Source organism: Crinia signifera, chromosome 7 (genome assembly GCF_055691185.1).
Source record: "Crinia signifera chromosome 7, ASM5569118v1, whole genome shotgun sequence".
NCBI lineage: Eukaryota > Metazoa > Chordata > Amphibia > Anura > Myobatrachidae > Crinia > Crinia signifera.
Window position 1 is genome coordinate 50,217,704 of NC_139223.1, and position 12,445 is coordinate 50,230,148.

The 12,445-nt window shown below is 46.3% G+C and overlaps 1 protein-coding gene across 2 annotated transcripts in view; it reads left to right on the forward strand.

The window, feature by feature from the left end:
• Positions 1-313: 313 nt before the first annotated feature.
• Positions 314-12,445, forward strand: part of BRICD5 (BRICHOS domain containing 5) — a 35,010-nt gene continuing 22,878 nt past the window's right edge. Inside the window, exons 1-3 of one of the 2 annotated variants that reach the window (XM_083151981.1) lie at positions 314-680; positions 3,707-3,847; positions 9,020-9,169. In XM_083151981.1, coding sequence (XP_083008107.1) covers positions 657-680; positions 3,707-3,847; positions 9,020-9,169 — 315 coding nt within the window. In that variant the 5' untranslated portion in view covers positions 314-656. The remainder of the gene's footprint in view (positions 681-3,706; positions 3,848-9,019; positions 9,170-12,445) is intronic. The other variant, XM_083151982.1, reaches the window with a different exon arrangement.

Sequence of the window (12,445 nt, forward strand, 5' to 3'; positions counted from 1 at the left end):
GGTGGACAGTAATCGTTCTGTGTTATTCCTTGATGGCCAGACCAAGGGGTCATTCCTATTGGGTGCAGATGATTCACAAGTGCGCACCTTACGGCGGGCTGAATTCGCTTAAAAGCGCTCGCACCTCCATAGGGTGCGAGCAATTTTAAGCAAATTCGGCCTAGCGAAGGGTGCGAGATCGGGCTGAATCGGGTGCTGTTTCCAGCGTTTAAATGCATGAAAAGGACACCCAAATGGCACCTCGCACACTTCAGACCTAATAGGATCGACCCCCAAGTATTTTCCTTTTCTCAGTGACTAGTTCCTGTACACTGTTTCTTTTGTGACCTGCCAAGGTTCAGGAATGTGCGCCCTTGGCGGACGTTCTATTCTGCCGCTGATAATCTCTCTTTCCCCCAAGTACAAAGCCCAGGTTTGTGTTTCCATCTCACTGATTCTACTTCCAGGGGGCTGATATTGTGTCCCCTCTCCTCACAGCCTTGTCATTGTTACATTCCTGCCTCTCGAGTTTCTCAGGTGGAGCCTGGCTGGGAAGGTGGTTCTAGAGGCGCACGCTCCTGGGGTGCTGATGGATGTGTCCTTCAGTTTGTGGTGCTCAGGACTGAGCACAGTCGGCACATTGCGAGGAGTTGCAGAGACTGGGACTGCAGCACAGTATGGAGGGAAGCGGAGAGGCAATGGTAAGAGATGGGCTGGTCATCTGGTCAGGATCTCCATACTGCTCACCTTGCACTCCCATACCACAGTGCTATCAGCACATTGGGTAACTTATGGGCTACCATATATCATCTATGACTAATGCTGGCTATATCTACAGATCATTAGTTTTTAAGAGTATACAATTATAAAGGTTAAAAAAAGATCTAAAATGTGTTTTATTGTTATATATTCATTTATTTCTTTTAGCGATGCCTTTTTATAATGATTAGATTTTGCTTAATTAGAACAATTTAATCCCAGCTCCTGATCTGAGTGAAAATTCCATCACTGGGAATGACAAAAATAAGTGGTGTGACAGTAAATTGCGTCTTATTGAATACTGCTAAAAATGTATGTACTTCCTGTGCTGTGGATGCTCTGCTGCTTCAACTAGACAAATGTTACTTGTTCGTAGTCATTTGCTGTTTATTGAGTTTCTGTCCTGCCATTACAACCCTTTTAGTGGTAAATATAACTTTCACCCCCCGGCCAGCGTTGTGGGTTTGCCTTGAAGTCAGTAGTCCACTAGTGAGACCCCAGCCTAAATCATCCCCTATGCCAGTGGTTCCCAAACTGTGTGCTGTGGCTCCCTGGGTCGGTGGTCCAGGAACAATTCAAATTATTTATGGTCAATGTAATAGACAGAATTAGTGCTTGTGGTTTACAATTAGAAAACAGAAGTCAGTCATGTTCCTCACCACATAACTGAACCTAAGGGTGACATACAAGCACAACTTATTTAATTTATTTCTTTTTTTCTGAAATTCTCAGTAAACTTTTGTCCTAGCGCTGCCATGACAACAATTCTGGTACTCTAGGGTGCCGTGATTGAAGTTTGGGAATCCCTTGTACCCCTTTCTCACTTGCAAAAATATCCCGGGTTTTTGCACATGAACGCGCATCAACCCGGGATTTAGCTCAGTTTGAAAGGGTCTTGAAAGAATATCCCGGGATGAACATCCCAGGATTTCTACAAAGGTCCTGACCTGGGTAGATTCCAGAATCGACCCGGGATGCGGGCAGTGTGAATGGTCCCGTACCCGGGATTGGGTACATGGGACTTTCAAAAATCTGCTGATTGGAGCTTTCTTGGGCTCAAAAATGCTGATGTCATCTTTCAGAGCCCTGGAGTCCATTTCTAATGACATGCATATGTATTTGCAGGGATTTCCCAGGATCAGTGTGAATGGGGCTGTCCTGGGTCGAACCCAGGTCTGAGTGCAGTGTGAAAGGGTACATTCACGGGTAGAGTCCCGGGAAGCATCCGGGAACACATTCCCGGGTATGACCCGGCTCTGCGAGTGTGAAAGGGGTATAACTGATCAAGGCAGCTGTTGCTCACATTCTCCAACAGGTAGCACAGATGGGGCTATATAAAATCCATGGACAGGGGAAATATTGTTCATCCTTTATAACGTGCACAAACGTATTTAGAGGAACAGCCGTAGACCATGTTATTAGCTTAGATCAGGGGTCCTCAAACTATTTTGCTCTGGGACCCCATCAGAAAATAAGAATTATTACAGGACCCCAGCAAGTTACTGCAGAAGGTCATCACATCACAGGTGTAGTCAGCAGACAGCACATACATGGCAGCGTTGTGGAGGCACAAAATGATGGGAGGAGTCTAATATACCATAACCCATCACATCACATGTGTAGTCAGCAGACAGCACATACATGGCAGCATTGTGGAGGCACAGAGTGATGGGAGGAGTCTAATATACCATAACCCATTACGTCACATGTGTAGTCAGCAGACAGCACATACATGGCAGCATTGTGGAGGAACAAAATGATGGGAGGAGTCTACAGTTACAGACAATTCAACAGATGTTTCAGACTCCTTGAATCAATGACTGAGTTTAGAAAAGTCATCAGCCTGATGGTCAGCAACATGGAGTCGCGACCCCATGCTGAGATGGTCAGGACCCACAGTTTGAGAACCGCTGGCTTAGATTAATTAGCAATGAGAAAATGTATAAATTACATAAATATGAATACATGCTTCTTTAATAAAAGCCTATAATGTGTGTGTGTGTGTGTGTGTGTATATATATATATATATATATATATATATATATATATATACTCTGTAACAACCATCTGCCTTGCAAATCTAATATAATGAATGTAATAATTCACCTGCTCTCGTCTCTAATAAGAGATAAGGGATCTACTCCTTACTCCCCTGATCAGCTGTTAAATACCAATGCAGGACTCTACTGGTATTACATTTAATAAATTGCCAGCTAATAGGCCCATACAGTATTTTTGTATACGCAAATTATAGTATATAACAAGTATACAAATTATTCTACAAAAATGTATATAATATCTGGAGCATGTTACTTTTTATCTCTGAGAAAAAAATTATTCCCATTACATTGCATTCAGAAATGTCCAGAGCTCCAGATATGTAATGAATGAAATTCTGATGGATTACTTGGACTCTAATAAAAAACTACACTGGCCCTGATCGGTGATTAAGTAGATTTATCCAGCATGGTGGATAGTAATCACCGGGCGATAGCGACGCACGGGGCTATACCCCTAGACCACTATGGCTCCTACACACTGTGCTATCTAGGGGTATTTTCTAAGCCATCTAGTCAGATGGCTTAGAAAATGCCCTGAAATCGCCCTGTGTATACCCCATAACACTTGTCAGAAGGGTATGTTGGATAATACTTAAGCACCAACTCCTAAGATAGTCACAATCCATAAATTGGGATGGTTGAGAGGTGCGCTGTAGCAATAGGATCCCCTGATTTGATTGGTTTCCTTCTGCACCATATTTACTGTTTGGCCCACAACATTTTATTGGTACCCGATCTGCTGAAACATAATGTGAGATTGTGCGATGGATGCACAAACACAAATGTATCATAACTGCATACATAGAAATACCAGGCTTATTGCAGGAAAACCTTTACTGGTATGTGAGAAAATTCCCGTAAGGTCATTGTCATCTAAACAGATCTAAATCTGGTTTCTTTTTCCCTAGCCCGCTACAGAAAGAGGACCCCAAGAAAGATCTAAATCTGCTTCTCGAATATTCTGGGGATTCCTGGCCGTCGCATTGCTCTTTTCCATAGTGGGGATTAGTGTGGTTGGTGTTCTGGGCTGGAAAGATAATAAAACAAAGGTAATGACAAATATTTCTACTGTAAAAATATTTACTTTGTAGTTCTCTCTCCCCTTCCCTTCCAAAACAGTTGTACACCCTTCTCTGGAAGATGTTGGGTCCAGTGATGCCATCAGAGATTTTTAATGATTTTTGGCTGCTAGGTGGTAATGTTCTGATAGTGCTTATGGATGAAAATAAGCATTGCTGTCTCAACAGTGGAGATATTAGTTTAGTGAACAAGTTTATATGGTCTTATTACATAGCATGTGGATTGGGTGTACCCCTCTGTAGTCACCCAGAGCAGGCTCTGCCATTAGGCAGCTTTAGGCAAATGCCTAGGGCACTGGGATATTGGCGGGCCCCTCCAAGTTGGCCTATCACTAAATTAAGGATGTCTATGAGGACGCAAGCCTGCTTGGCTGCAATACAACCTATCTCTCCTGTAGTCGGTGCAACTCACAGGCGCCGATGCATCGCATCAGACTGATCACATGCGATTTGGATGATTTTCATGCAATTTATCACCGCAATCGCATGAAAAGTGACCAAATCGCATGTGAATGGGGGCCTTTAGTTACATAAAGCATAGGGATACAGTGTTATTAAAGTAGAAATTGCAATTTTTTTTAAAGTAGCAAATTAATTATAATTTTTGCATGAATTTGATGCTTTTCAGAATATATATTACTCACCTAAAGCAGAGCTGACAGGAGACATTGTTTTCAAGGGCCACACTGCCGCATGGCCCCTGTCATCACTCCATCGCTGCTGACACTGTCAAGTGTGTATGCACATGCCGATGTTGAGTCCTGTCACCCTGCAATGTAACCTGGGGTCACACTGTCTACTGTGTATCCAGCATAAATTTGCCTAACAGGATGGCGGCTATAATACACTATTATGAAGCGATCTGGTGGTATGACCAGCATTTGGTATGATATACACAAGCTTTATATGGTGGCATTAAAAAAAACATATTCATGTATATAAGGCTGGTGGCATACCGTTTGCTTGGCTTGAATTTTTTATTTTTTACATAATAAAGCTAGATGTATTATTCCCACACAAATCGTGCGGTATAACGCTTCCTGTTTTGCCTTCTTAACAAGGCGAAGCTGGAAGCAGGGGTTTCTCATTTGCCAGAGGGGAAGGCAGTGAAAACTCAGCCCACCAGTGATCCCTGCTAGAGCCACAGTACATCAGCCTAGTGTCTCTCCTACTGGACGACTCCACTGGGCTTGCGTGAGATCTCTCTAACTCCACAATGAAAACAGGGTCCATCTTAACATGAAAAATAATCCAAGGGGCCGCTGCAGTAACAAAACACCAGACTGCATGCAGGTTAATAATAATATTGATTTTGTAGGCAAAATTTATTTCAGCTAAACGAAAGCTCTTAGATTAAGAGGTACTTGTACTAGCACGGCGCATGGCTATGCTACGTTTTCAGCGTAGGCTAGGCTAAGCTACACTGTCAGCATAGCCCAATGGCTGCCTAGCGTAGTTAGTGTAGTGACTCCTCGGCAGCCCGGCTCTGTCCCCGGCGTCCATGGCTCTGCCCGGCGTCCAGGGCAAGCCTAGTGAGCACCTCTCACACAGCGCCGGTAACCGCCAGATCCCCTGCGCTGACGGACGCCGGCGGAGAGGCGCTCCATCTGTCTGAGACGCAGGTGCGCCTCAGACACTCCTGCATCTCAGTATTATTGCGGCAGGGTACGGCAACCCTGCCCGTGTCCGAATCAGGGAGACCCTCCTTTTTAAACCCCCACTATCCATGCAAGTGCACGCGTTACACGTCCCCCCGACCTGTTCATACCCCCACTATCCACGTCAGCATGGAGTTGATTTTATAAAGTGTGGCGAGCGCAGCGAGGCGAGCGCACGCGGAATACATGTAAAGTAATACACTTACTACGCTAGTGGGAACATTTCTGACTGACTACGCTAACTACACTGGCCGCACGAACACTATGCTGATTCTGACAGGGACGCTACGCTAACTACGTAATAGGCACCATGCTATAGCACAAGTACCGATTAAGACATGCTACCTGGGACGTGGCCAGCAGTGTTTCCCCAAATCAGGTCCTCTTGCACCCCCAACTGGTCTCGGTTTAATTTTTTATGTCTGAAAATTGCTGACCCAGCTACACATAACATCCTAATAACTTGAGCTGTTTGGGGTGCGTGAGCGGCGGATTTGGGCCTAATTCTAGCTTGAACCCTGTGACATGTTTTCTGCACTTGCTGTGTGTTTGGCATCAGATTGTGTGCATGTTTGCTATTTATATATAACTAGCGACCCGCCCTGGCTTCGCACGGGAAGCACTAATTACACTAGCCAACAAAAAAACAATTTTTTATTTGCTTCTTTTACAATTTTTTTTTAATTTTTTACTAAATGTGAGTCAGAAAAATGGAGTATGACTTTAGAATTTGTTTATTAGCTCTAGTTTTTTAGATACACTACTTGTGATACATGTACTTATGTAGTAAAAAACAATATTATATTAATATGATATCTGTACACAACAGAAGTAGCAATTGGGTACTTGTTTCCTAGCACGGCCACCCCGATTTCCATCGGGGTGGTCGTGTTGGAAAAATCGTGTCGGTCGCATCGCATGCGATGCGACCGACCTGATTTTTTAATTGAATCAAATGTGAATAGGGTCCCTGGGACCCGATTTTACATTGGATTCAATGTAAAATATTCCCTAGACCCCCAATTTTACAACGTAAACCCCACCCCACGATTGACACCACCCCGAAGCGTGGCGAGCGCAGCGAGCCCGCGAGGGGCGGCGGTGCGCGTCCTCCGACCTTTTCATTCCCCTACTATCCACGTCGGCGTGGAGTTGAGAATATGAAGTGTGGCGAGCGCAGCGAGGGGACGCGTATAACTTCACAGGTATACGTGTCCCCTTGCGGGGCTCGCTGCGCTCGCCACACTTTATATTCTCAACTCCACGCCGACGTGGATAGTAGGGGAATGAAAAGGTCAGAGGACGCGCACCGCCGCCGCTCGCCACGCTTCGGGTTCACGTCAATTGTGGGGTGACGACGGGGCCATATATAATGTGAAATGGGTCATATTGGCCCATTTCACATTTTTTACTATGTCAGATGGACTTTATCAAGTCCATCTCATCTTGTGCCATTATAATGGCACAAGACCGACGCGATGCTCCGGATTTCAATGTTAAAAGATATTTTAACATTGAAGCCTATGGCAAAATCGGGGGCATCGCGTCGGTCGCGTCGGGGCCAATGTTAATGGTCCCGACCGACGCGATGCCCGCGATTTTTCCTTTGCCGGCAAAATGGACCTGATTTCAAAGGAAATCGGGTCCATCGCGGGCATCGTGTACCTTAACTTAAAGGTACATTGTGGCCGTGCTAGGAAACAAGTACCAGCAATTGTTTTAATTCATTCTATGTACAGGTAAATTAGCAGAAAATAAGATAACAAACCTTGCTATTTCGTATGACGACCTATTTATTAGTGCGCCTTCGTTTTGCTTGTCGTTTGGGTACTTATTTAGTATCTGGGCTGCCGATTTTGTGATTGTATGCCTTACCTTAAGGCATACAATCAGATGCGATGCGATGCGATGCGATTTTGCATAGGATTCAATGTTAAGAAGGTCCTGTTCATTTCCCCACTATCCAAGTGGGCATAGAGTTGATTTTATATAGCGTGGCGAGCGCAGCGAGCCACCGAGCCCGAAGCGTGGCAAACGAACGCATATTTCTTAAAAAGTATTCTGTGTCCCCTCGCGGGGCTCGCTACGCTCGCCACGCTACGCTCGCCACAGGTTTATATCCAACTCCATGCCCACTTGGATAGTGGGGAAAGGAAAAAGACCCCTTTTTCCCATTGAATTCTATGTTAAAATGGACTCAGACCATTTTAACATTGAATCCTATGGAAAAATCTTGACCATCGCATCGCATACGATTTGGTCGCATGCGATGCGATCCGATTTCTAAATCGGACGCCCAGATACTACATAAGTACCGTCGTTTGTACTCTTTTCCTGGAGCATCTCTTGTCACCGTCCAACAGTAGTCTGCAAGCATGGAAACATCCCATTTACCCTGATATCTTCGTTCCATAGTTGAAATATCTTGGTGGAATCTCTCACCATGCTCATCACTTACTACACCACAATTCGGAGGAAAGAAGTCCAGATGAGAATCGAGAAAATTAATTTTGAGTAACAAAATATGGCTGACAATAACTCAGGATACCTGTACTAAGGATTGCCAACCTACAATTAATTTAAATCAAAAAAATCCCTAGTATTTTTCGAAAATCCCTCAAATTCTCAAAACATAGAGCTAACTCAGCATATAGAGCTAACATAGAGCTAACTCAGCATTTTAAATGCCATATTCGTATTTCCCAATGCCCGAATAAACTAGAAATTACTATTTTTGTTTCGGAAGCATTTTCACTGTTGGCTAGTGTTATCTATAGACAGATGACTTCGGATTTTTGTAGTTGGTTGTTAGATTTGGGAATACCTTGACGACAACGGCTTGAATATTCAGTTCAGTTGAAGTTCGGCATGAAGGAAATCTCATTCGTGGCACGATCAAATAATTGCCAACAAAATAAATAACATTCTGTTGATCCGATCGCTACCAAACTTCTTAGGATCAGAATTAGATTGCCTGAAAATTTTATCAAAATCGGTCACCCCGTTTTGGAGTCCATAGGGAACATACACACATACACACATCCATTTTTATATATATAGATGGGCCACACCATTTCATTGCTGATACAATAATAAGGAGTTTGAAATTTACAGGTGTGTGTGTCATTGTGATAGGGGCTCCTCATTGGCTGCTGCAGTTACATAGAATCAGGTGACCCTTCACGGACACAGTTAAGCATCGGCACAACTATCTAGGTCATTTTGGTCTAGGCATTGCATGCGCTTCATAACTGACCTCCAGTGGAAGCAGCCTTTGTGTGGCTGCTAAACTATTATTCTTTACAATGAAGCTGTCGCGCTGCAGCGACGTCACTGGTATCAGACTAAATGCTGCAATCATTTTATTAATTTTATTATATCACTGTAATAAAATGATGGCATATGTAGTATTTTGCAAAGCACCAAGACACCTGCATTTCAGTGTGACCTGAGCTTGCCTCATTCACCTGACTTTTATGTTTAGCCTCTCTTACAGGTCGTCCGGCTGACTTACAAAAACTTGCAGGGGACTTCCGTAAACCAGTCCGCAATTACTGACAAGCGGAGGAACACCGTCACCTATCGGGTGACTTCCAGAAACCAGACCTCTCTGGTGTTATTCGACAGCAAACACGTGAGTTCCACAAAAGGCTGGTTAAATTTGGTCTTCGCATTCGCGAACCTGGCAGAATAGTTTTCTTTTTTTTTACTATCACTGGAGCTACAAATGTCTGCATCAGTCACCTCAGGTTGTGCTGCTGTGACTGGGAATCCGGTCGACAATCACTACAGGAAGGGGCCAACACAAATTTTTCATGTTTTTTTTTTAACCGACTTGTTCATACTTTACCATCCCAGTGGATATAAAGGGGGAATTGAATAGTGTGCCGAGCGGTGTCCATGTCGACATGGTCACAAAAAACATGAAAATCTTGTAAAGTCTTCTTATCGTAGTAGTATGGTATTGCCGCAGTATATAATGTATGACTTGTATTACTTGGATATGCTACTTTATGCTTTTTTTTCGTATCGTAAGATTGTGGAGAATTGCATACCTCCCAACATGACCTTCTCCAGGAGGAACACAATGCTTGGCTTCTGAACTCTTAATATATGATTGCCATCCCCTGTGTTGAACAGGTTAATTGATAAGAAAGGTGCTTCACCACAGGTGATGGCAATCATAAATAAAGAGGGAAGTCCAGGAGCAGAGCATTGTGTCCCTCCTGTAGAGGGTCATGTTGGGCAGGGCCGTAACTAGGGGAGGGCCTGGGGGTCAGGTGCACCGGGCGCTGCATGGGGGGGGGGGTCGCTGTGAGATCCGGGCGGCGGGGGTCCGGGGACAGGCAGCGGGCGTCCGGGGACCCGTGTAGGCTGCACTGTACACTGTAGCGGCAGCTTTTACTCCGTCTCTTAGCGCTATGTGCCGGGCGGTAGGCGGGAAGCAGATTTTGAAAAGACTTGCCGGACGCTGATTGGCCGTCCGGCAAGTCTTTTCAAAGTCATCAGCGCTTCCCGCCACAAGGCAAATCGCGCTAGGAGACAGAGTGAAAGCTGCCGCTACACCAGTCCCCGGACCCCTGCTACCTGTCCCCGGACCCCCGCTGGCTGCACACAGGTATGTTGGCAGCGAGGGGTCGCCCAGCCTCCGGCGCCAGGGGCAAGGCAGTCATTTGGTGTGTGGGGGGGGGGGGGGGGGGGGGGGGGGGGCGACCAAATGACTGCCTTGCCCCGGGCGCCGGAAACCCTAGTTTCGGCCCTGTGTTGGGAGGTATGGAATTGGCAATTTATCAATTGAATTTGTTGTATGTTGAATTATAGTTCCCTCATTATATCATTATGTTGGTTTTTAGGGTAGAGAGTCGTTTTTAATCTGTGGTTTGTGGTAGATATCAAACCAGTGTCAAGAGAGGAGCAGGATGGGTAGTTAGGTGTATGACTAGGAGCTTATTGTTATGGTGCACTAGTTTCAGTCTAGGAATACAAATACCATCATGCAATGCAAAGCCGAGTACTTTCCTAACTTTATCAAACCGGACAAATCAATGAAAGGCAACCTGATACAAAAAGGGCCAGATGTATCAAGCTTCAATAGTGATAAAATGATAGACAGTGATAAAGTGATAAACAGCCAGCCAATCAGCTCCTACCTGACATGTCACAGACTGTGTTCGAAAAATGTCAGGCAGGAGCTGATTGGTTGGTTGTTCATCACTCTCCATTTTATCACTATTGAAGCTTAGTGCATCTAGCCCCATAGTCTGCGATCAGAGCTGTCATTTGGGCATTTTTTCTTACTTACCGTAAAACATATGTTAGGACTAAGGGACCTCACATCATTGCGGAATCTGCAAGATACATAGCCCTGCAATCAGTTATCTGCTGCCCCACCAGAGTTAAATCCAGCCCTGTGTAATACCCCTTTTACACCAAAACGCCGGGTCGCACCCGGCTTTTTTAGACCCAGGTTCAAGCCGGGTGCGACCCGGCGTTCAGTGCCATTTACACCGGGCGGACAGCCCGACCCGCGCCCCCCCCCCCCCCCGGAGCTTGGAGATGACAGCACGATGTCATCTCCAAGCGCCAATCACCGGCGCGTGCCGCCGCCGGACCGGAACGCTGCTGGGGGCAGCCCAGCACTAAGGTAAGCTGCTAGGCTGCCCCCAGTCCCCGCGCACACTCCCCCCGCCGTTGCACAGGAGGTGAATGGATGCCGCACACAGGCATCCGTTCACCTCCCTCCCCCGCTGCTGCTGCTGTCTGCAGGGTATAGCAGACAGCAGCGCCGGCTGTCAGTGACTGTCAGGCTGACAACCCGTCCAACCTGCGGACGCTGCGGTCCGCAGGTTGGACGTTCCCTATTCATGTAAATGGGAGCCGGGTCATCCGATCCGGCGTTCCCATTTACACCGCCCTCTACCCAGGTCCTAGCCGTGTTCTACCCAGGTCAGGACCTGGGTAGAAGTCCCGTGTAAAGGGACACGGCGTTAGGGATTTACACCGCCGAAGATCCGGGTCTGACCCGCCGCTGACCCGGATTTTTCGGCTGTGTAAAAGGGGTATAAGACTGTGTAAGGCTTGCGAAATTATCGCAGATTGCTGATTAGCTGCAAATCCATTCGCAACTCACTCTCCATTAAATTATTGGTACTTGTGTAGTTTCACGATGGCAGGCTACGCTACGTTGTCAGCGTAGCCCAACGGCTGCCTATCGTAGTGTCCCCGCGGCAGCCCTGCGTAGTCAGCATAGTGTCCCCATCAGGCAGACTAGTTTCAAACCACCACTATCCACGCCAGCCCAAAGTGTGGCGAGGGGATGCGTTCACCCGTCCTCTCGACCTGTTCATACCCCCACTATCCACGTCGGCATGGAGTTGATTTTATAAAGTATGGCGAGTCACGGAGCCCGAAGCATGGTGAGTGGACGCATAAAAAACGAACCTGAAGCGTGGCAGAATACACATCAAGTAATCCACGTCCCCTCACCACGATTCGGGCTCAGTGTCTCGCTGTGCTCTCCACACTTTATAAAATCAGCTCCACGCCGACGTGGATAGTGGGGGTATGAACAGGTCGGGAGGACGCGTACCACATCCCTTTGCGGGGCTCGCTTCGTGCTGGCATGGACAGTGGGGGTGTTTCAGGAACACATTCACACCTGTCATGTCATCCATCTTAAACAATAGCGACACGTGTTAACTGCGCTAACTACGTAAGCTCCGACTAGCCGCGAATGTACTGACTACGCTGGCTGCGGGAACATGACGCTGATACTGACAGGGACGCTGACTACGATAACTACGCTGGCTGTGGGATGACTACGCTGATTCTGACAGGGGCTGCGGGAACACTACGCTGATACTGACAGGGATGCTGACTACGCTGGCCGCAGGAACACTACACTGATTCG